Source organism: Lepisosteus oculatus, chromosome 3 (genome assembly GCF_040954835.1).
Source record: "Lepisosteus oculatus isolate fLepOcu1 chromosome 3, fLepOcu1.hap2, whole genome shotgun sequence".
NCBI classification, from domain to species: Eukaryota; Metazoa; Chordata; class Actinopteri; order Semionotiformes; family Lepisosteidae; genus Lepisosteus; species Lepisosteus oculatus.
Window position 1 is genome coordinate 68,172,882 of NC_090698.1, and position 26,207 is coordinate 68,199,088.

General features: G+C 38.7%; 1 protein-coding gene across 2 annotated transcripts in view; it reads left to right on the top strand.

Moving 5' to 3' along the window:
- fam219aa (family with sequence similarity 219 member Aa) overlaps positions 1–26,207 on the top strand; it is a 47,537-nt gene that overhangs the window by 3,255 nt on the left and 18,075 nt on the right. For both annotated transcript variants that reach the window (XM_069187429.1, XM_069187428.1), the window contains exon 2: positions 18,288–18,387. In XM_069187429.1, coding sequence (XP_069043530.1) covers positions 18,288–18,387 — 100 coding nt within the window. The remainder of the gene's footprint in view (positions 1–18,287; positions 18,388–26,207) is intronic.

The window sequence follows — 26,207 nt, forward strand, 5'->3', positions numbered from 1 at the left end:
TGTTTCTCAGCTTTTTAGTCTGGTACCAGTTTTGTTTCGTTTTATATCTGTGTATACATTCACATTTTCTACACTAATACATGTAGTAAATAGTAAAATATTTCAAGTAGTAGTCCTCAATGGCATTTAGAAAGTCATTCTAGTTAAACTTTTTTTGTTCTTGTGTTCTAACAAATCCACAGAGTTATTCATTAAAAAAACTATCCATAATAAATTGTTACCACTGGCACTGGACTGTCAAATTAAAGTTGCTGTAATTATTTTAGAGTTGCACTGGTTTCATTTAAATTATGGTGTAAATATGAGTCTCTTGTATTACTCTGGTTACGGGAAAATGTTAGAAAATACCAGTGCAACTCTGTTTATGCATGGTGATTGACAGCATCATGGACAGCTGTTTAGGGAAGGAGCCAATATGTGGAACAAATTAAATTGACATGGTTAGTTCTTGACTGTCCTGGACATAAGTGTTGTATTCTTTAAAGGTAGGCTGATGAGAAGTATATCTGGCACTAAGGATAATCATCTTATCAAGGACATCCCAAATTAACAAAGTGTATGTACTGTAGCTGAAAGATATAAGCTGGCCCTCAAACGTAAAGACACTCTTTACTGTCTTACCATACTGGTCATTGTTCCATGTGGTAATTTGATGTGGTTAAGGGTTCAAGAATACTACTAATAGGAATATAAATAACATGTTCTTTTTCTAACTTCCATAGTATTATTTGTGAGTTCGCAATGTTAAGCTTAAGGTGCTTTCTTTTCATTTTCTGCAGATAGTAATGAGTGACTGAATATTTGAATGATCTTTTGTTTTTGGCTACTGTACGGCCGGTGCCAGACCTCTACTACAATAATTATCCACAAGCAATAGTCTTCCACAGATCTGGAATAAGAACAGGGTTCGGCTGTCTGATTGGAGTGTATCTTGTTCCTATTTTGATACTGCAGATTCTTCTGCCTTGTTTAAAAGAGCACATAATCAGTATCTGATTGGTCCAAGGAAAACTAGTCACATCTGGGGAAAGATTTACATGGTAAATGCCCATGTGATGTGAGGTTCCAATCTATTACATTGTCCCATTGTTAATTCTTACTTCTTTTTAAAAAGTGTGTTTTTTTAAGATTTGTTTTAATACTAACATATGAAATTGAGAATATAATTAATTTGTTTTTTGCAGAGCCTGCAAATGTTAAATATTTTAAATGTTTTTGTCACCTTATAGCAAAAACATTTTTTTTAGTTATATTTAGATTTACAACAAAAATAATAAAGATAAAAATCCAGCAAAGAGTACTTTAGCCAGCACAGTGCCAACTGTATAGTGTTCCCTACTTTGAATATCTCTTTAGCAAATGAGCATTTGCATAGTTCTGTAACTTACTAGCAGTTTGCCTGTGCCCAAGTGGAAAATGAGTGCTAAAGTTTGTCATGCTCTGTGTGGTCTTCTCCAGGCTGTGCGTCTGTTGGATCTCTGAGTTTCTTAATTAGGTGATGTCTGTACAGTGAATTAAAGCTAAGCTTTCTAATAAAGTGTGTCTTTAAAGCTTTTTATTGTTACTTGGTACCTCTACACTCGGTAACAATACAGTATTTAGGTGGATTGTCTTTTCTGTTTAGTGTTTCTTTTTTTTCTTCATATGGCTATGTCTGCCTGCTCAATGCAACGCTTTTGTGTGGGTTCTGACATTTTCCATATGTCTGCTAGGACTGTGTCTGACAGCCCCTGCGTTGGCCAGTTCACATGGCCTGATGAGACAAAGGCCCATTCACTTGGCCTTGACCATGACTCTGACCATTTTCGAATGTGTTCACTGCCTTTCACAGAGGCTGCCACAGTACAGCGCATGCTTCTGTTCAGTAATGGTACTGCTACTCAAAACAGTCCATTTTCATTCTTACCTTCTTAATATTCTCATACTGAAGTCCTTTACTCTTGGTGATAGAAACTACCATAGTTTGACTCAACAAAGGATTAGTCTGCAGTGTAATGCAAGCAGAGGGACGAGATCAAGTGCTGTCTGAACTGTTTAGTGAGGGGTTTTGTTTGATCTCTGTAAAATGGAAAAACTCTGAATAATACTGCATCTACAGGTATTGTGTATCTAGAAGTCACCTCGTAATCTTCCCTTATGAGCTTTAAACCTAGAAGACCAGTGGGGGACTTGGGGATACAAAAATGCCTAATCAGAGGGGGTCAGATTCAAGTTGCCAAAGGCACTGATAAAGTCAATGTGACGGTCATCTTCAGAACAAACATTGAAATTCAAAACCCAAGGGCGCAAGTGAAAGCCAGTGAGAAGTGCATTTAAAACTGAGAAGAGGGGGCACATCTTTGTGCAAAGGGTAAATGAAATGATCTGCCCCACCTTGTTATTGAAGATGACGCTGTGAGTTCCATCAGGAAGCAGCAGGATGAGATCCCTGGAGCAACTGGCTACTGAAAACAGATATGGGCCTGACGGCCTGAAGAAAAGCCTCCTTTGCAACCACTCTTGTGTTTTTCTTGTCCCGTTTTCATTGTTGCCTCGCAAGCCTTTCCATGTTGTTTTTTTAGGGAGGAGAACTGCAGCATTAGCTTCTTAGACTGAAGTGAGTCCCTTGATCAGTTGGAGAAGGAAAAGGAAATGATTGCTTTTATTCAGTCTGACACAAAGTCAAGGCTTTTAAAAAAGCCTCAGAAAATACAACTGGGCGTCTGACGGGGGAAAATGAAGCCAAAAGATGACTTGTTGATGCAAGGTGGTTTTGAATTTAAATATGTGTTAAAGAGGCTTCGTGTTAGATGTCCCTCTTTCTATGTGCCCCCCTTCTGTCTTTTAACCTTTACAGCTTATTGAATTATCTGAAAATGTCAAGGAACAAACAGACAACAGGCAATATTTGACTAAATTGCTCAGAGGTTCTAGGTATTGAAAGCATTTTCATTGAGGTCATTAAACAGAATTTCTGAGAGAGGGCCCAGTTTTATAAGGAGGGGCTGTATTGTCTGTATTTTTTTTTTAATTTCAACATTGGCTTTTAACATTGCCTTCTAATCCCCACTCTGAGAATACCTGCCTTTGGCCACTGTTGCAGTGTTTCGCACATTATTAGTCAGCAGCCATATCATCTTGCATCTCACAACTGGCAACCCTCTGAAGCTAAGCAGGTGGGAGCCTGGTCAGTACCTGGATGGGAGAGCTGGGAAAAACTGAGGTTGCTGCTGGAAGAGGTGTTAGTGGGGCCAGCAGGGGGCGCTCACCCTGCGGTCCATGTGGGTCCTAATGCCCCAGTGTAGTGACGGGGATACTATACTGTAAAAAGGCGCCGTCCTTCAGATGAAACATAAAACCGAGGTCCTGACTCTCTGTGGTCATTAAAAATTCCAGGGTGTTTCTTGAAATGAGTAGGGGTCCGGCGTCCTGAGCAATTTTCCCATTAGCCAATCATGGCCTCCTAATAATCCCCATCTATGAATTGGCTTCATCACTCTGCTCTCCTCCCCACTAATAGCTGATGTGTGGTGAGCGTTCTGGCGCACTATGGCTGCCGTTGCATCATCCAGGTGGATTCTACGCCTTGGTGGTGGTGGAGGGGAGTCCCCACTGTCTGTAAAGTGCTTTGAGTGGAGTGTCCAGAAAAACGCTATGTACTGTAAGTGTAAGCAATTATTAATTATTATTATTTCAGCTTTCTTTCCTGATGATAAAGATGTTTTTTAGCATGACAGATGCACTATGATACATCAGCAGCAGTACAGAGTGATGATTATGGCTCTGAGCTCATAACTGGCATATAGTGGGTTCCAGTCCCATTTAGTGCTACTATATCGTTGAACAAAATACTTCACTTAGATTGTTACAGCTGGGTATTTCTGAAAAAAATCAGTATAAATGTAAGTCACTTTACACAAAAAACATTAGCAAAATATACAGTATACGTAATCACTCTTAGTGTTATCATAGAAGTGAGGGATATGTCAAAACACAAGTATGATACTGTAGGTAAAATAGTCACCCTGCATTTCACAGCTGCAGTGCTCACATCACCCCGGGACCTTTGCATTGCCTCTATTTTTTTATGTTGATATTAAGCGATCGAATCAGAATTCTCTCTCCCTTTGCTGGCCCCCAGATGGTTTTCTATTCAAGGAACAAGACTGAATAAGGAAAATAGCTAAAGTAGTGCCCATTTAAAAGAAGGGTGATAAAACCGACCCAAATATAATGAAGACTATAAATTGGACTTTTGTTACTTGTAAGAATACAAAACATAAGAAATAAATTAAAGGATTGCTTATATGGAATTAACATTACCAGATCAGGTATTCTCAAAGTCTCTAAAATGATTAGAAAGATGTTTGAATTCAAACCTTAGAGAGATATAAAGTGAATAGTGAATTTCAGTTACAGACCAGGTACTGGTACTTTCTCTCTGCTTGAATACTGCTGTTTAACAGAATAAATCAGGTAGTAGACATTTTGCTAGGAATGTATTTTAGAAAAATGTATTTTTTTGTCCCTATTAAATCTCTTTAATTCCCTGATAAAGTTCTGGGGAAGATGTATGATGAAACAGAGTTTGGCAATGTCTCACACAGCAGTTCAGAGCCATAAATCCACCCTAGGGAAGATCATTATTGTGAAAAATGTTGGTATTTGAAAAGAAGAATTGAACATATCCCAGGTTCCCAAAGACCTGCACTGAAAGGATTTCCTGAAAATAGTTCCTGTTACTCGGCTTCATGTGCCAGTGTATGTTGAAACAAAGGAAGCAATGGCTTGAAGTTGAGAGCATGAATTTCTCCAGGCTATAGCTGTGAGAAGAAAAATCCAGGTCTCATTTAACATTATACTGAGCCCTCTCTCTCTGCTTTCGTTTTCCACAGTCGCTAGCGCTAAGATCCCTTGCTGAGAGACTGGTAATTACAGTCTTGTGATCACTGTGAAAACTCTGCCTGTTAACCCAAACACTCCCACAGGTTCCTGACAGATGATCATGCAGGTCGTATGGTAGATTCATATTAACAGTCCTAAGGTGCATATAGAGAGGTGTTATCCTAGAAGATTTGCACGAGCATTACTTTTTACTGTTGCAGATGCAGGTTAAGGGGCGTTTAGGCTCTGATCAAGTTCAATTTGAACGTGGATAGTTTTTTCATCCTGGTGGTTTTTGATACCGTCTGTGTCTTATGTAAGTGTAAGGTTGCAGGTTTATTTATGTTATATATTTTTAGAAATGTAAATTTGTGCCAGAAAAATAATTGAATGAATAAAGTATAGTATCCAGAAGAGGACAGAACTCCATTTGTAGATTGTATTACAATAATGTTAAATATTTAGTATGAATTCAAAGAGCAGCCAAGATATTTCATACTCCAAAAGGATGACATGAATTAAGAAAGTCTTCTTTAGTTCCTCAGCTCTTACGTGTACAGTATACATGTTACTTCTGTTGTAGATGGATGAAGAAGCTTGCATCTTTGATCTGACAATGACAATGGACTGGAGATGGTGTCCATCACTGAGTAGTGCTTAATGTGACTTAACTCCAAAATCTTAGGAATCATTGCACAAGTTTTTATATATACTGTATATATTCTGTCATTTATGTTGCTGATAAATTAGAATGCGGTGTTGCTTTTTACTAAAACATAAAACATATTTTAAACATCTGATTTAACAAATCCGTAATAGTTATTTGATAAGATCATTGTTTATTTTGAGAACATTCAAATTACTATTTTACAATTTTTTTCATTTTAATTAAATTGAAATTCTTTATTATGATTTGAATTAATTCTGAAACTTTATAAAAGAATGTACAAGCAACTTCTGTTGTTCGTGAGAAGAGGTTGGTTTAGCATGTTTTCTCTTGAAATTTATAATACAAGAATACTATACACAGATTTTAGGTCTTCTACAAGATAATTTCTCTAATAATTAATTCTAAGCAGAATAAGATCTCAGCTTGAGCGTGCCTTTTTCTAGTGACATTTGAGAGTTGTATCTTATAAATGAAATGATATTGTCTCCCACAGGAGCAAAGCAGGAGCTGAGGAGCTCTCCATGCAGGGTGAGGCCCAAGCTGGGGCATTTCATCCACAGCTTTGCTACTGCTAACACCTGCCTAGAGCTCTGAACATACAGTATAACTGGAAGGTTATGGGTTCAAATTCTGGGTGGAACAGTGCTGTTACACCTTCGAGCACAGTCCTTTGCTCAGATTGATTTATTCATCATGTATCCTGCTGTGTTAATGGGTGCAGATGAAAGATATTTTCGATGAAGGCGTCAGTCTAATAAATTGGTTCTAATAACCTTAATATGCTGAGGAAACCCTGTTTGTTTCAAACAGGATTTAAAATTCCTTGATTAAACAGACTTTACTTTAACAGATTTGGACATTTTGTGTGTAAAATCAGAGATACCAAACTTTGATGGAACAACAATGATGGAAAAATTTAGAGGGTAATTGGTATAGGGGTAGGCAAATTGCTTACGATGGGTGTTTGTGTTTCGTATGCTTTAGCGAACTTTTAAAATACAGCTATTTTAAAAATATTCAGAATACACTACATTTCTGAAAATGTGTAAAAAAAGCTCTATAAAATACACAAATAATAAAACAAAAATAAATACTACAATACGGCGACAAAAAATAAATATTAAATCGGTTTAAAATTCAGGAATATCACTGGGGCCTCATAATTGCTAACAATGGGTGTTAATTGTGTTTTATATGCTTTAGTGATTTGCATCCAAGTAAATTTACAACACATTAAATAAAGAGCAGGTATATTAATAATAAAAAAACACAGGAACAATTTTCATTGGTGGTGCTGATTGCAATTGCTAAAAATGTCAAAATGGTCTATTCCATGCTGAAAAGAGAAGAAAGGAAACGCAACACACCTGAAGAAGGCTCCACAGCCGAAACGTTGCGTTTCCTTTCTTCTCTTTTCAGCATGGAATAAACCTTTTTAGTCCTCTGTAGCCTGTGCATGCTGATGCAGAGAGGATGTTTGTTGAGATATGGGGGTCCATTGATCAGAAACGATTGTGAAGCTTACCTTGGTATACCTAGGTAAGTTGTAGGTTAATGGTTGTCAATGAGCAGTACAGAAACGCACAATATAAGATCACATTAAGGGCACAGAGAGACAGCGAGGAAGGAAGGACAACAAGAATGCAGAAGAGAAGAGGACAAGAATAAAGAGGAGAGAGGAGTTGGAACCTGGGACTTGAAGCTTGCGCCAGGCGAGAGCCCCGACTTCATGATCATCCAAACAAAACCTGACTGGAGCTACGTAATTGAACCTTGTTAGAGAGTGTTTTAGGGAATTTTGGTTTCCATGGTAAAAGACAACTTGGTCAGAAATGTCGTTCCTGCTTGTGGGTGCGCTTCTTGAATAGGGATTCATTTATTTAGTGGCATCCGGGGTGCAGAGAGAGAGATTTAACTGCAGCTTGCGTTGCATTTAGTTTAGAAGGCAGCTTATATCTTATGTGGTCTCTGTAGGCATTAAGAGTTTAATGCCTAGTAGCAGTCTGGGGTTTTCTGGGTGATTAGAATGTTAGGCCTCTGAAACGCCTTGTTTGTAAATATTGTAGACATAGAGTAACTTGTGTATTGTATGGTTTTGTTATGTGTACAGTAGTGTAGTTTGTGTCTTGTCACCATTGATAATGTTGTTGAATAATAAACCGCTGGGTCAAATCCTGATTTTCACCATTTTCGTGACCCCCATTTGTCACAATATATTAGTCTTGTATACTGTAATATTGTGGTTCTGAGCTGAATAAAAACCATTTGCGATGTAGCCCCCCATCAGTTTGTTAAACTGAGGGTTTACTGTAATTGGAGTCCCGAAAACGGACTCAGTCATTGTGGGTAAACTCAGAAACGTACTAAATGGTAGATATTATATAATCTCATCTCTGAGTGGATGGTTGGCTGTGTGGTTGGTAATTCTGACTAATGGGATTCTATGGAACTAATTGTTTAAGGACATAATGGGGGCTATAAACATTACTAATGAATGAATTTATAAAGTAATAGAAGGTCATGCATCTTTAATATAGTGAGCAGTCTGGGTTTGCTCTGGAAGGCAAAAGGATCTTTATTTCTAGCTTCAGTTTTATTGCTCATCAGACGTGCTCTGTGAGGAAACTGAAACATATCAAGTTTCATCTGGGAAAAACAGTCTATTGATAGATGCACTGTACTTAGTCTGTTCCAGTCTTGGACAGGAATTTGAGCAGTGTTTGTAGGGGCTTAAAGAGTCATGAAGCACATAACCATAGGTTGAGCTTGTTATGGGGTATTTCATTTTTTTTCTTGCAGAACAGGTGAATGCTTGCAGTTCAGTAGTTTTGTTTTAATTTAAATTAGTGAGTACAGAAAATATTGCTGGGAAGGAGTTCATGGATTTGTATCATTTATTTATTCATTGCAGATTATTTGTAATTTCCTGTATGTAATGTATTTGAAGTGGCAGATATAAAAATATGTTCTGGCTTTGTACTGCGCAGTATGTTGACATGTACTGCACTGATTAATTACAAAAAGAAAATGGATGCTTTCAGGAGGTATACTAGAAGAAAAATCATAAGGGCACAATCCTTGCTACTCTCAGAACTAGCATGTAGTTTTGATGGAACAATAAGCTTGATAGGCTTTTTTCAGATCTTAATTTTCCTGATTTCCTGAATAAACACTTTTTTTCTGAAATTGATCACTTGTTACATAATCTAAACAGAAATATCAATAAGCATTATGGTTCTGTATTGTTTCCTTTAACCCACTGCATCCCCACTGTATATGAAGGTACTTTTCAAAAGCTCAGAAAACTGTAAAAAGGCATAAGGTCTGAGTTTTTTGTTCATTGTCTGTCTAGGTGTTTTTTGTATGTTTCTTGTTTTTTTTTGCCTTCTTAAAATACTTAAAACTAAAAAAAGGACACCATTTGGTTTTTGTATCTTATTTGCTAGTTTTTAACTGTTGTACTGTATACAGTACATCCTAGCATTTCTCCCCCATATTCCCATATTGTCTAGATTAGGAGATATATATATATTTATTTTGCTGCTTCTGCAGTGTTTTCTAATCCTCCTAATTTGGTAGACATCATTTGTAGACCTGACTATTTACAATTCTAGAATTTAGCTTATTAGGATCAATTAAGACGAGCACTGGTATTTGTGCTGATCCCAGCAGTAGTCCACTATTTACATCATAGTAATTTGGGTATTCTTCCCTTATATGTACCCTGATGTCTATTTAATAATCAATATTCAATCCAAGCGCTCACGTTTCCCTGAATGCCTACTGCCTGCTATTAAAGCATTAATTGTTTATGCTTTCATGCCCTTTATGTTGGAACCATTATGTTGTTGCTTGTTCAAAGAACTCAAACAAGAAGGTAATGCAAATCTAACCTTTTCTAAATCCATGTACATTTCCTAGGATATGATCTCCACCCATACGATCTTATAGTTTAGTTCTTGTAATTGTTGCCATTCAATTGTATGTAGTTGATGTCAGACTTATTACTCTACAATTATTTAATTCAAGGCAAAAAGAAGATCCCACCAAGCACTGATAGTTGGCAGGTGAATTATTTTGTGCATTTTGAAGTATGTAGATAGTTACTGATAGAAGTGATTGTTTATCAATTTTGGTTGGACCGGTCAGATATGAAAAGTATGTCTGCTTTTCATTTGCTAAATCAGCCTTCGGTTGCACTTTATCAAGGGGTTTGAATAAATTTAGAGGTATCTCTATATTCCATTAATGTTGTATGCTGGAAGATGATTTGTCATTTTGAAAATACCAAGGAAATATTATTGCCTATTTTAAATCTTGTGTGATGTACTGAAATTATATTCATAACAGAAAGCCTAGAGAGAGCCTCATGTAGCGTGGAGAGTGTGATGTTTGTGCCTTCTCCTTGTGATTCATTCAAGTGAAGGGTATGAGTGCTAGCAAACAGTCTCAGGAGATTATTACAGTAATTTATGTGGCCAATTTTGTTTCTTCACAAAAGGTCAGCAATCATCCATCCTTGAAGAACAATTTAGTAAGGAAAAAAATAAAACTGAACTCCTTACGCAGTGAAAGATGTCATATACAGAAAGTTTATTTTGAATCAGTGCACTATTGTTGCAGTAGAGGTAAATATATCTTTATATTTTACATAATATTGGAATGAATAAAGGAAATCATTTTTTCAAGGATGTGGTAAGTGTTCTAAAAATGCATTGATACCATCCACTCGAAAACTCAGAATTTAACTGAAAAGGGCAGAGAAGTGAAAGCAGATATAGTCTGAATGTCCGAGTAGTCGGAAGCTCTGTAGAGATCTAAGTATTGGATCACTTTAAGGAAAAAAATCTCCCATGAGGGAAAAATGGTCAATTTACTTATGTGCAGGTGTCCATTTAGGGTCCTTTTATGAATCTTTCTAGAAAATTCACTCTAGATGTGTACAGCCAGCTAGAACGGATGTCAAAACTCTGGATGCCCGGAATCAGCACGTCACTGCCCAGAGAAGATCAGTCAGTGGCACATGTGATGCATGAGATGTCAGTGAAACAGTAGCTTCATCTTATGTGTTTTATTACTTCTTTAAATCCACTGAATATGAAATAGTCATACAGAATTGAGTAACTACAGGGACATTTTGGTAGCTGAGAACTAAAAAAAAAGGGGTACCAAACAGTATTCCACCGTCTTCGTAAACATTTTCTGCATCACAACTCAGTCACTTGCTGTTGTCATTTTGGGAAAATTTCGACTACGTTTTTCCATGAACAGTTGCAGGTTTCAAAGCTAAAACAATCAACGGCATTAACTTGAACATAAGTCTGTGGCTAAGGATCTGCGCCTGTGGCTGGAAGGGTGGCTGTTCGTATCCCGCGGCCGGCAGAGGAATCCTGAGCAAGGCCCTTAGACCCAGCTGCCCCGGGGGCGCCATACAACTGGCTGACCCCGCGCTCTGGCCCCAAGCTTCTCTCCCTGTCTGTGTGTCTCGTGGAGAGCAAGCTGGGGTCTGCGAAAAGATGAATTCCTAATACAAGAAATTGTATGTGGCCAATAAAGTGATCTTAATTTAAGGCTTGGAGGGACCTCCAGGACCCTAGGAAGCAGAAACATGGAATTATGGGAGATGTAGTTTTCAATCATCCTTTTTCTACTTGACTTTCACTCATGTTATTTGAAATTATCTGTTCATTCTCTGATTGATTAACTTCTTATTTACATATGGTCTCCTCAAATATGACACTTTGTTTTTCCTCAGAACTTCTTTTTTTTGCATATTTTAGAATTCAGTTCTATTAATTTTAATTTGTATTGTGTTAGTCTGCGTTCTGCTGTTCCGGGTTTTACCCCATTCTGTAGATTCAGTGAGCACCAGAGATTCTCTTTAAGGTGCATCAACCACCTTTTACGGTAAAATGTTTTTGATTTATAATATGCTTTTTTAAGTGTATTTTGCAGTAATTTTGTGCATGTTTTTGTTTTTTATTCACATTGCTGGCCCCACTAACACCTCTTACCGCAGCAACCTTAGTTTTTCCCAGGAGGTCTCCCATCCAGGTACTGACCAGGCATCAGTAATACAGTATAACATCAGTAATTTTAATTATTTGTTGGTTATATAAATGATGTAATGTTTCTTTGCAGTGTAATGGAAAGTTAAACTTCTTATCAAATAAACCAATTACAAAGCATCACTTTAATTTAGTTAATATGGCTTTTGGACCTAAACATATAAGTAAGAATTTCCCAGTGTCCCACACATTCAGTCTTCCAGTCAGGGCTATGCATTGTCATTTCAGTGGTAGAATTCTTGCCTTTGGAAAATTGCGCCTTGGTAATAATACTCCTTTTCCAATAATAAAATAAATAGAATAAATAATATGTTTACTGTTTTGACTTTCATCAATTTTAAGTTATGATATGCTTGTACTTCAAGGATTCACTGCCTTACTCTGTCAAACACGGCAGTTTGACAGAGTACTTTACTGCAGTCTTGCATGTCTTCTTGAAAGACCTAGGTGTCTTTCAAGGAAGGGATGCCATTTTCAAGGAAGTTGTATCAGTAAATTTAGGAGGTGGCATCTCAGGTATACATCCCACTGCCAAATGTACAGTGGTGCTAGAAAGTTTGTGAACCCTTTAGAATTTTCTGAATTTCTGCATAAATATGACCTATAATGTGATCAGATCTTCATCTAAGTCATAAAAACAGATAAAGAGAACCCAGTAAAACAACACACAAAAGGATATACTTTTTCATTCATGTATTGATCAAAATGATCCAACATTAAATGTCTTTGTCAGAAAAAGTATGTGAACCTCTAGGATTATCAATTCAGTTAGGGGGATAATTAGAGTCAGGAGTGTCAATCAGTGGGATGACAATCAGGTGTGAGTTTGGGTGGCCCTGCCCCATTTAAAAAAACATTAACCTGAGTGTTCACTACCAAAGTCTGGTCTTCACCTCACAGGTTTCTGAACACATGCCAAGGCTCGATTAAAGGAGATTTCCGAGGACCTTAGAGAAAGAGTTGTCGATGCTCATCAGGCTGGAAAAGGTTACAAAACAATTTCTTAAATCTTTGGGCTTCACCAATCCACTGTCAGGCAGATAGTGAACAAATGGAGAAAATTCAACACTACCGTTACTCTCCCCAGGAGTGGTCGTCCAACAAAAATCACTCGAAGAGCAAGGCGTATAATACTATATCACTGTATAGGAACATACACATACAATATGTAAAGGAAAAAAACAAATTTCACCCAGCCATACATGAAATGGGCCACTGAGCAATGCAATTTATATTTATAGGACTTATCTATTTGGTCATTCTAGGGGCTTTTGGTGCTTGTGTACGTGCTTTATGTGTTAAATGTGTTGAAAATAATTTTTCCTCTCTCATGACGGTGAGAGCTGAGCCTCTACTCTCAATAAGCTCGAAATCTCAAATTCTTATGAAATATCTGCTATTGTTTTGGCATACTCTTGTATGACTAAATTAGTGCGATTCTCAGTAAATGCAATTGTTTGAGCTACATGCCTTTACAATTTTTTACACAAATATGTCATTACAGACCAGCAGTTCTTTGTGCAGTTGATGTATAGAAGATTTTACCAAGTCATATATATGATTATAGGTTAAATGGATCTTGCTAGGATAAAGAAACAAATTTTTAAAACTGATCAATCAGATGAGTAAGATTTCACAGATGTCTTCTAATACTCTTCTAGAAAGTTTACATTGTTCTTAGGTTCTTGTTGAGCTCACTCTCTAGAAGTAAATGACTTAGGAATCATAGCTTGTGTGTTATAAAGAAATTGTAGTTATCCATTAAATAAACCAGCAGGATTTATTCTTTAACTGTTTCATAAAAAAAAGTAGAAAATGAGACGCATTCATGGAGCACAGTTCTATTTAAGGTTAATAGTAGGGTCTTATACTTTTTTTTTCATCTCTCGGAGGGCTTACTATTTGTATGTCTTTGTCACAGCTGAAACGTTGTGCTTTCTCTCTTCTCTTTTCAAAATGGAATAAACTTATTACTTGTTTCTTTGCAGCCTACGCATACAGACACAGCTACCTACCTGCAGTATTTATAGTGCATTTTTATTAATGTGCTGCAGGATTGGTAATAAATGCAATAAATTCCCAGAAACATAATGTTGCATCTCTTAATAGTCTTAAAAAGATTTTACTCTAAACTGGATGAAATTTGCTTCTCTGGACCCTTCCTAAAATAGACCAGTGTTAGACCACTCACTTTTTTATGGAAAGCGTTGCACCAATGGTGGCATTTCTGATGAACCTGAAACATGGTAGATTGACTCCTCACTCCTACAGCTGCCAGTTGAGTAAGTGTTTAAGTGTATTGAGGGTATAGGGTTGTAAGAATAGCTTTCATAAGAATTGCCAGTAACCTGTGTACAGTACTTTTAGTGCTGCTGCAGAGGGACAGTGTCATCTCCACTTTTTTTCACTGATCTCAGTGTGGGGCAGAAGGACAGAGCAGCATCTGGGTTTATTGCTCTATAATGATAAAACTTCAGATCAAAGAGGAGACCCCTCTGTACACTGAATGGATCAGATGATACTCTTCTTTTAAGAAAGTCTTTTGATGCAGCCTTTGGTGATATGGCCATCAGTGCCATCGTATGCATTCTATAAGAAAAATAAAATAATCTAAGTGATTGGGCCTCGGTGTGATCTTTGAAAACCTTGTTTTTGATTCTGCACTTGTAGTGAAGGGAATGTCAAAGAGCTGCTTCGGGGTAGCACTTCTGATTGATTGCCTTCCTTGATGTTGTGGCTTTTGCCTACTGAATTAAGGTGAGATGATGCCTGGAGGTACTGTGAATAACCTTCTTGTGGGAGAATCAATACGTTTTCCTTCTGATGAAAGCAGAAGAGCAAGCACCTCTTCGTCATGCAAAGGATTATGGAAAAAAAAAGTGAATTTTCTAACTCTAAATGTAAAAAGTGTAAGTTATGCTTATGGGAGGGACAGAAGGTTATCCAACTTTGCTGTTTGTTATGAGCTACTGTAGGATGTATAACATTTTATTACTCACTTCAGGCCTTACCCAGACAATGGGTATCATTTGAGGTGTTTGACTAGCTGCAGGTGAGCTAAGAATAGGCAAACACAAATGATCAAAGGTTATTTTCTGGAGATTGACTCTAGCTAATTAACAACATAGTAATTCATCAGAGCCTTCATCAGTCCTGGAACACAGCTTAAAATGACAAGGACAGCAGACAGATGATATAGAGCAGGGATTGGCAAGCTTTCAGAAGGGGCCGGCCAACAGTTCGCTTATGCACTTGTTTTTACAGATTTGTATTGAGACTTTTTTTAATGTCATGAATAGCTCTACTCACATTTTGCCTAATACATATTTAATTATTTAACCATTTTTAAAATGAATACTTTTAATATGCACATCTTGCCTTTGCTTTCCCTTGAGGGGTTCTGTAGTTTCAGGCTGGTAGCTTGTCATTTTCAGCAGTACGCAAGCCTCTGGGTGTTGAGTTGTTGAGCAGCTACAGCATGGACGAAGAACTGACTTCTTGCGTGACAATACCTGTTCACAGAAGTATGTTGATTATATATCAAGTCAATACTAATTTTAAATCACCAACAGTAAGAAGGCATCGAACAAAAGCATTGCGCTCCATTGCATCTCAATTGTTAAGTACTGTAGAAATTTGTAACAAAATGTGTTCCCAGAGCGGTGGACGGGGATAGGGACTATTTCCTGTCAGTGGGGTACGGCAGCTGGACCCATCTTCAGTTTCGGGCCAATAGCTGTGGTGCTCTGTCATCACAGATCTTAAGCTCATTAAACAAATAGGGCTGACTGAGATCAGGATATGTAATCTACTTCCCCTGTCTGTTTGCTCATTGACTTGGTTTCAGATTGCACACTAGTATTGAGGGGAAGAGTCCCTGGAGAAACAGCTCAAACAGGCTCATTTGGTGGCAGGGATTTAAACATTGTCACAGCAGTGTATTGGCACTGAGCAGCCCTATCACTCTGCAACTCAGAACTGGCAGCACTCTGAAGCTCAGCAGGTGTGAGCCTGCTCAGTACCTGGATGGGAGACCTCCTGGGAAAAACTAAGGTTGCTGCTGGAAGAGGTGTTAGTGGGGCCAGCAGGGGGCGCTCACCCTGCAGTCCATGTGGGTCCTAGTGCCCCAGTATAATGACGGGGACACTATACCGTAAACAGGTGCCGTCCTTCGGATGAGATGTAAAACCGAGGTCCTGACTCTCTGTGGTCATTAAAAATCCCAGGGCGTTTCTCGAACAGAGTAGTGGTGTAACCCCTGGCCAAATTCCCCATTTATGAATTGGCTTCAGTACCCTGCTCTCCTCCCCACTGAGAGCTGCTGTGTGGGGAGCGTTCTGGCGCACTATGGCTGCCGTCGCATCATCCAGGTGGGGCTGCACATTGGTGGTGATGGAGGGGATCCCCATTACCTGTAAAGCGCTTTGAGTGGAGTGTCCAGAAAAGCGCTATATAAGTGTAAGCAATTTTTGTTATTAATAAGAACATGGGGATTGTTAAGAGAAGGAACACTAGAAATCTGAGGTGGTCTTACCATGAACATATAAAATTATAATCTTGTTTGGAGAAGACCTGCAATTCCTCAGTCACTTCTCAGCAAAGTACAACATTCTTGATGTTTAGACCTGTAAATAGTGCCAGCATAAGACAGCTATTTCTGAGTGTTTTGGTTGGGGAATCAGATGGAATATTGTTGATATAAAAAAGAAAGGTTTATTGATGAGAGGAGGCCACTTGGCCCATCGTGATTGCTTGGTTCACATCATGGCTGGGTGGCTTATTCCAGAGTCCCACAACCCTTTATATCAAAAAGTGCCTCCAGCTCTCAAACTTAAATGCACATCCTTGTAATTTCCACTGGTGCCCTCTGGATCTTGTTTCATTGTTTCTGAAGATGTCCAGTGGGTTGATTTCATCTGGGCTTTGAAGATTTTTAATACTTGAATCATGTCCCCTAGTAGTTCTAGCTGTTCAAGTGTCAAAAAGATGTATTGTCTTTGTGTTAAAGTTAGACTTTTTTAGATCCATGGACATATAGTATATCACCACTCGTTCCTGGACTGATTGCCTAGGAGTATCTTTTTGGTCATTTTTAGTTTACAAGTTGTTCAATGTCTTATAAAACCTACATGCTATAGTATAGTGTATAGTATAGTAGATCACCTGAGCTTCACCAGATATGAAAAGCCATGAGAAAAAGACATTGAGAAACATGATAACGGTGTTTCATCATAAGCATAAAAGTTCCTGATTTAAAAGGAGAAATCCTTTTTTGCATAACCAACATTTCTGTAACAAAGCATAAATCAAGAAGGAATTCTAAAGTATTTGATTATCATGTATTATAACCTACTTGACGTGAAAAGCGTTTTGAACTAAATTCATCTTTGAATGTATTGTACCCACTTATTTTAGAATCACAGACGTGTCTTAAATGGTTTTCAGGACAGCTCTTCAGTGGTATAAAGTTCAGAAATAAGAAATACAGTAGCGCAGTCTATTGCTTTGTGCTATAGTTTGATCAGCTAAGCTCCTAAATGTACAGTAAGAAAATAAGCTTTCAAAATAATGATCTCTGTTTTCTATATATTGTGTACTAGTGGTTTTCTGTTTTGGAGTCCCCTCTTACATTTCTGTGTTATAATCGATTGGGTCTCTTAAGTATAATTTTGCTTGGCACTATTAATAGCGGCTGAGCCAGGATGCCAATGTGAAGGACAGGCTCTGAGTTCATCAGAGCTGGTTTCCCCTGTTCTTGGTCCATTGACAGCAATGGTCATTTTCTGTATCTTGTCCCTGATCTACCTTTTTGACCTTTTTGAATTCCCCCAGCGTTCAAATTTCAGACCTTATAAATCATATCCATAATTAAAGGAATAACAAAATTTAACTCATCACAGTATTTCTTAGGTGGGGATTTATTAATGATCAACATACAAAAAAGTGAAATACAGTTCAGCTTGGTTTACGCAGATGTGACTATTTCCCTTAGCTTTCTTTAAAGAAAAAAAAGAAAACTGTAAATGGCTCTTCTTCAGCAGAAGGAATATGCTAAATTGAACTGTGGCTACTCTACTGTCAGTCATTGTTAACCTACATGTCTCCATTGCGGTTGTCTCCGTTGTAATTTCCCTATGGGGTTATTTTTTGTGCATATTATTTTAAACAAAAAACAGATGAAAAACAGCAGCCCCATCAATCACTGTTCAATCAGTTAGGTATAAACAGTAAGAGCTCACCTAATTAATTGTGACTGCCAACTGCACATGCATGTTTTTAACCATGATTTCTTCCGTTTTTAACCATGAATACTGTCTCCTCCATTACCCACAACAAGCATGGCAATGAGATTTCCTCAGTCCTAACAGTAACCCAGGCTAGTGTGAACTGAAACATGAAGGTACTGTATGCATCATGGTATAAGTGCCATCTTCATAGAGCTGGATTATGTTGCCTTGGGTGTTATTTTGTGCTTTTAGTTAGAATGTGGACTTGAATAGGAAATGCAAAAAGCGGGGGTGTGAGCGATTACTCATATAAGGCCACTGACATCAGAACTTGTAGAGAAATTAAAGTGAATAATTCAGTCTTTTCCTTTCTCAATCACTCCTCTGCTCTTTACCTGCCACAGCCCTAGACAGCCTTCGGTATCAATCCTTCTCTCCTGTTGGTGTGTCTTCACACAGGACCCAGCTGCCTCATCCATCTCTGAGGGGGACTCGGACACGCGGGAAGGGGAGCCTGTGACCATCAATTACAAGCCTTCCCCCTTGCAGATGAAAATCGGTGAGTCGCCTCCATGCTTTCGAGTTTGTGCGTTCCCCCCTCCGGCCTGGAGTCTCTCCTCCTCCCGGGCCCATGGCAAGAGCAGCAGTGAGCTTTCTTCTCAGGCACAGATCGATCATTTTGTCTCTTTGCGTTATCAGAGTCTACTATGGAGCGAGGAAGGCACATGTGCACAAAAAGAACTAAGGTTCCTGCTGGAAGAGGTGTTAGTGGGGCCAGCAGGGGGCGCTCACCCTGCGGTCTGTGTGGGTCCTAATGCCCCAGTACAGTGACGGGGACACTATACTGTAAACAGGCGCTGTCCTTCGGATGAGACGTAAAAAAGGTCCTGACTCTCTGTGGTCATTAAAAATCCCAGGGCGTTTCTCGAAAAGATTAGGGGTGTAACCCCGTCGTCCTGGCCAAATTTCCCATTGGTCCTCACCAATCATGGCCTCCTAATAATCCCCATCTATGAATTGGCTTCATTAATCTCTGCTCTCCTCCTCACTGAGAGCTGGTGTGTGGTGAGCGTTCTGGCTCACTATGGCTGCCGTCGCATCATCCAGGTGGGGCTGCACACTGGTGGTGGTGGAGGGGAGTCTCCATTACCTGTAAAGCGCTTTGAGTGGAGTGTCCAGAAAAGCGCTATATAAGTGTAAGCAATTATTATTATTATTATTATTATTATTATTATTATTATTATTATTATCTACCGAGATGCTCACTTAATACCGTGCTGATGGACGCATCACAGTTCTGGAGGAGGACATACAGTACACAGCTCTAACCAATCAGTATTTTCAAGCTCTTGTGTTCGTTGGCCAGCTCAGACCAAGTGAATCTTGGCTGCTGAGCTGTGCCCAATTGGGCACTACCTAGAGAAATTCTGGTTACAGATGACCAATACCATAGCCCAGATCTGAAATCGTGATGTAAGGCACGACAAGGGCCAAATTCCAGGCACTTTTACGAGTTGAAACATATGGGAGAGCAGTGTTTAATTTATTTATTTTTTCCTTTTGGGCTTTTTTATATACATTTTTTTTCCTTTACAATTCCTAAAGAGAAGAAATAAAAAATCTAATTATGTTACATATGAAGAACATTGATTTGGTATGTGGTTATATAGCGTAATGCCGTTCAGAGTGTGACTGTATTTTTCAGTAGCTCCCAGTGATGTAATGGGGACCCTCATTGGTCACCGTGGAACTTTGACCAGAGCAAAAAGAACGAACAAGATTTGTTATAATATGCTCCTACCCGTCACCAGCAGATCTAAGATCAGCCCAATTTAAGTCAGTGACACTGCCTCAGAAGAGAAGGAGAAGAAGAAGGAAATTGAATTTTTAAAGTTGTAAATAAAAGTTTGCTTGGTTGGGATTTTAAGGCTACAGCACAAATGTCACTCACCTACACTATGGGCAAAAACCACACTCGAGCTCAGGGTCAAAAATATCACCTGGGGAACATTAATGGCCTCCTGCCTGTTTCCTCTGAGCCATCTTGTGGCTTGTCGTCAAGGTTATCTGAGTGAATTGACTTAGTCAAGCTTTCCTGGGTCTTCCATTTACTACCGTTTGTTTTCTGCAACCCTTATAATGATTCAAAGAGTGTTATCAAAGCAAGTTTGCACATCCTGTTAATCTTTTTAGCTTTTGTAATAAATGTATGTTTTCTCAAAAATACTGAAAATAACCACCAAAGCGCACAATATTCGGAATATAAAATCTTTTGCTTCGGTACACTGTCTGTATCCAGGTCCTGCCCTGTGCCAAACTCTTGGGATTAAGGGTTCAATTAAAAGCCTGTTGTTGTGAAGGAGGTGTCTCGGTCATCATCAGTTACTGACCACTGAGAGCTGAGATCAGGTTTGAGCTGCCTCCATTTAAGTCCAGGACTCCTGGAATCACTGGCATGCACAAGACAAAAAGAAGGTGCAATCAACACACAGAAGAGCGGCCCTTCAGAAATGTGAAAATCCCATCAAGTCTTTGTTTTTTTATCTGAAGGAGGTATCTCATCAAACCCTGCTATGTGTATGGAATGGTGCTATTTTTTGTCCGTCAGACTTGGCCAATCATAGAGGAGATAAAAACAGTGATGGAAGAATATCACACTGGGTTTTTTTATAAAAAGATAATGTGCAGAATTTGGATTGGCAGAAAAGGCTTCACATTTTCCAGCTCAAAGACCTTTGAGCAGTGAGTTGAACTGTGTAGTGTGGGTAAATGGACCAGCCTATATCTAGTCTATGACAGTGTAACTCAAACCTGTTGTTTACAGTTTACAGATTGTTTAGTATTGCTACCCGTGTCCAATTACTCTTGTCTGTTTCACATAGAGCCTGTGTCTAATCTCATCTGTTTCTATATTTAAAAAAAATAAAATTAAAGAGACAGGATGAAACACCTCTCTGCTCTAAGAGAGGAGCAAAGGACTGATGTGTAGATGTGTAGTTTTCTCCCCACTTATATTTGTGTACCCAAACATTTTGCACCATGCCTGTCCACTTACAACGTGGGTTGAAGATCAGAAGACTAGATTTGTGCATGTCTATGTTTTTTTTCTATTGAAATGGACAGCTTGTAGAGTGATTATAAAAGAGAAACTTGGCAAAATCACAATTCCATTGCTTTTCCATAAGCTTTTGTAATTCTTCACTTTGTCATGATGCCTAAAGAAGGTTGTAGTAGGTTTAATCTGGGAACAATGTGAGCAAACTGTTCAAACTATAGAGGAGCAAGCAGAGGCTAATTCCAAACTGAGAAGGAGAAAGATTAAAAAGGGATATTTTATTGTGGAGCCTACTTCTATAAATTGTGTAGCATATGACAAAAGTAATGTATGCTTAGCTTATAGTCAAGGTCCTGTTATTGATAAGAGCACCTCTGCTTTTGCACTATTTTGTACAGTATTTCTCAGTGGTATTTGTCATATTTCATTAACTCAGAGAACATATGAAAGGTGAGTACAAAGAAGCATAGAGAAGCAGTACAGTATTTCTACATGCTGCTGGTTTTAGAATATTAGTAATTTATTTGACTGTTATCCAAACGTATATTTTCTTGGCTGTTTTTTTTTTACTGCAGTAAAAAAAAAAAGTACCTTACTCTAGAGTACAAATGCAGTGTTCCACCCAGGAACTGAACCCACAACCTTCCAGTCACAATTTCAAAACCCTTGTCACTATACCGTACTGCAGCGATGACATTAATCATCAAGAAGGTCTCTGCTGACATTACAGTATTTGTTGAGAATGTAATGAGACCCATTCAAGCAAATTAAATTCCTCATATGATTTCAGTGTCTAGTTTTCATTGCTGATTAGCTGCTTTTCTTTTCTACATTGGCGTGTCTAGGGTCAGATCTGTTTTTGTTTAAGGAAAAGGGCCTTTTAAAGTCCAGTTCAAACTAAAACTCCTCGTGGCTGCTCAGGCAGCTGTCAGTAATATCTTGTCAGCTTTTTAGGTTTTGAGCCTGTGGTTCCTATGCAGACTAGACAGCATCTCTCTGCAGAAGTGGGCACAGCTTGTATCATGGGTGACCAAATGAAGCATATAAGCATATGTTGATTAAACATGAACTGTATGTTTAGTCCCTCTTTGAAGGCAGCTGAGCCCTTACATTCAGAGGTTAATGGCACAGCGTTCCCAGGAATCCCTCAGGAGCTGCTGCTCTTGTGGCTGTGGAAAGGAGACATGCGTGTGACTGTGAGCTGTGCGTAAGCTGCAGCAGGCTCTGCTCATGGCGTCTGCTCATTAGTGATCACTTTCTGGGCCCTCGATTCCAGCAGAGACTAGGGACAGGTTTTGAGGAGGGAGAGAGGACAGGAGATGTTAACCTGCTGTCGCTTAGGGTTTAACCATTCTAAGATATCCCATCAACTGAAATGATGCATTATTTCTCCTGTAAAAGCTGGACATGTGCATTTTAGGTAAATGAAGATAAAAAGACAAAGTGCATGTAAAAAAAAAACTGCAAACATTTTTAAAAGGAAGTCCTTTTCCCTCATGCGTTCCTCTAAGTTGAAATGCTAAATTTCCTGCATCACCCATTAGGTTCAGCCTGCATCCTGTCAAGGGAGAACGAGAGTTTCTTGCTTCTCCTGCAATTCTGTGTTGTAAGTCTGTCATTCATCAGTTGCAGAAAAATGCCATTCAGACAAGGCATCTCCTGAAGTCTTCATGCAGTGTACTTGCAACGGGTTTTACTGTATGTCTTCAGAAACACCAGTGTGTCTGTGCAGTTTCTGAACATGTTATACAATCTCACCTGAAGGTACATGAATCACACTGATCAAGACAGAACATTTAGGTGTGTGTTTTGCTTCAGTCTGTCTGATTGCATAACTTCACAACCTTAATTCGAGCATTTACTATACTTGCATTAATTACCTGGCAAGGAGACTTAACTTACCATTAAATAACTTGTAGAAACCAAGATCACACTGAAATACAGTGTGTTCCGTTACACAATACTAACCTTCCTGAACATTGTACTAATTTCAGTGCTCAGTATTCTTAATAGCATTGTACAGAGCAAAGTCATATTTGTCATAATTTACCTTCAGAAAACAGTGGAATTGAGGACAGGAGATTAAAATGACCAGTTAAGAACATTTATGTTGTGTGCAGTTAGCTATTCCCCTGTTGAATTGGAAGTGTGCTTTGGATCATAATTGTGATGGAATGAGAGAATGGCACAGTGTAGACGTTATTTCCACCGTCCATCTTTTGGTGTGTGACAGGCACCAGAGCTCTCTACAAGTTGGTTCAGCCCTATCTGGAGAAGGGGTGCATCCTTCCCCAAAAGCATGCCTGCAAGCTCTCGGGAGGCCACAGTGTTAGTGAGAGCTGAGGGTGTCCTGGCGACCTGACCCTTCCCTGTGTGGTAAACCAGTTGTGTTCCATTGCTCCTGGTCACAGTCCTGGCAAGCAAGTAAAATAACCCAAGTTTAAATCTGTGACCATGAAATCAACCTTCTCATCCACCCCTCCACAGAATGCTGAAGCGGGTTCATGGATGGGGATAATTAGGAGGCCATGATTGGTAAAGGCCAGTAGGAAATTTGGCCAGACACCAGGGTAAAACTCCTAGTCTTTTCAAGAAACACCCAGGGATTTTTAATGACCACGGAGAGTCAGGACTTCGGTTTTACATTTCACCAAAGGACCCATACAGACCACAGGGAGAGCGCTCCCTACTGATCCCATTAATACCTTTTTCAGCAGCAACCTTAGCTTTCCCGGGAGATCTCCCATCTGGGTACTGGCCAGGCTCACATTTACTTAGCTTCAATGGGTTGCCAGTGAGTTGCAGGATGATATACAGTTGTGAGTAAAGTTTGTGGAATTATATGGATTTCTGCAAGAATGGCTCCTAAAATGTGATCTTATCTTTATGTAAGTCATAATAATAAATAAAGACAGTCTTATTTAACAAGCAACACACACAGCATTTTACATTGCCATATCTTTATTGAACAGATGGTTTAAACAATCAAGGTCATTGATAATTCCAAAGGGTTCACAAATGTTTTCTCACAACTGTACTTTAGCTGGTGTCTTTTAACTGTTGAGCTGCTCAGCAGGCCTCTAATAGTGCTGTTAATTCCAGTTTTCAGATAGTTTTTTTTCCATTCTCTTGCTGTTTGTCAGAGCTGGCTGCCTCTGCGGAATTGCATGAGACTCCAGACAGAAGGAGCTTCAGCATTTTGTTGTGAGGCAAAATAAACCCCTTGAGCTTAATCTGTGGAAGTGCATGCAGTTTGCTTAATCTGGTTTTACAGCTGTGTCACAGGTAATACTCTCAGTGCGCTTCTGCAAACAGTTCATCTTTGGAACATTCCCAAGATGCTTTTGTGTTTTGCACAGAGGAAAGTCATTTTTTAGACAGCCAATAAAATGATAACGCATTTCAGGACAGATGTGTGTATGCATACAGTACCACTGGGCTATTTGTTTAGATGTAAGAAACAGAAAGACAATGCAAAGCATTCTGTATTCAGAACAAAGACGTAGGTTTCCACCAAGAATATTTTTGTGAAATTATTTGTCAGAATGAATTACAGATACTAAACAAGACTGAAATCTAAATAGTTGTCATTCACGAGCAGCTGCTGACTTTTTCAACAGGTGTTGGTAAAAGTCACACTGTGTAGCTACAGTATCTGTAGTTCTAGATACCTTATACTATAAAATGTAGTTGCCCCACCACATGTGAAACTGTATTATTACTGTAAGTGACTAATTTAATGAGGGTGAAAATTCCTGTGCTTGGTCTGAGGTGCTTGACTAAACTACATCTATGAACCATTAAGCTATAAAAACTAATTTTCTTTGAATGATAAATGATAAATATTTGTATTTTTGGCATATTAAGGTTCTGTGGCCAAACACTCTTTTACAAAAGTTTACATTTTGTATTGGAACTGAAAAGGGATTAAAGTTTCTTTAGGAAGTCATGACACTGTAGTATACAGTATACAATTAGCATTTAGCTTTTTTTCTTCATAGTTCACTTAATAATAGTAAATGGATATAATGACTTTTCTAATGTTTTTTAAGTTTTCTACTTCAGCACCATGGACAGAGCTATTTGAACCGTTTATTCAAAAAATATGCTTTTTTATAGGTTTGACTGGAAAAAACAATGTTTAAAAATGCTAATTTGTCTATGATAACTGTTCTGAAGATAATTGCATCAACACTGCTAAAGAATGTTACCAGATAAACTCCCTAGATTGCTCAGTGACGATGGCCATACTGTACACTTGAATCCTTTAAAACATAATATGTTTATTAAAAAAAAAAATTGTTTTTATGTTCGTGGACAAGTATGATATGTTGATGGCTTAATATTATAGTGCCCTCTCTGTCCATATGGTTGTCTCTCTGCTTTTTTATTACGCTATAATTTTTTTAATGCATGTTTATTCATTTATACCCTATGCAATTTCCATTTTGAACCTTTAGATTGTGTGATACAGTATATTAATCTAACTGAATTTAAAGGTTAGATTAATTTAATTGTAGGAAAATTGGCCCTGATGTGAGAGTGCGTGTGTGTGCCCTGCGATGGACTAGCATCCCATCTGGGGTGTATCCTGCCTTGTGCCTGTTGCTTGTTGGGATAGGCACTGGTCCCCTGTAATCTTGAATTGGGTGAAGCAGTTAGAAAATGGATGGACTCAACAACTCAATCTTTTTTACCTTCTTCTGGGTGTTTACACAGTCATTTTAATCTTAAATATTTACATATTTAATCTTCAGTATGCACAGAGTCACTGAGTATACAGCATTCACAGTGGGGATACTCATTCTCAATCAATAATAATAGCTTACACTTATATAGCACTTTTCTGGATACTCCACTCAAAGCGCTTTACAAGTAATAGAGACTCCCCTCCACCACCACCAATGTGCAGCCCCACCTAGATGATGTGACAGCAGCCATAGTGCGCCAGCACGCTCACCACACATCAGCTGTCAGTGGGGAGGAGAATGAGTAATGACGTCAATTCATAGATGGGGATTATTAGGAGGCCAAGATTGGTAAAGGCTAATGTGAAATTTGGCCAGGATGCCAGGGTTACACCCCTACTCTTTTCGAGAAACACCCTGGGATTTTTAATGACCACGGAGTGTCAGGACCTTGGTTTTACGTCTCATCCGAAGGACGGCGCCTGTTTACAGTATAGTGTTCCCGTCACTGTACTGGGGCATTAGGACCCATACAGACCATAGGGTGAGGCCTCAATAACACCTCTTCTAGCAGCAACAGTATCCAATCCAGGTACTGACCAGGCTCACACCTGCTGAGCTTCAGTGGGCTGCCAG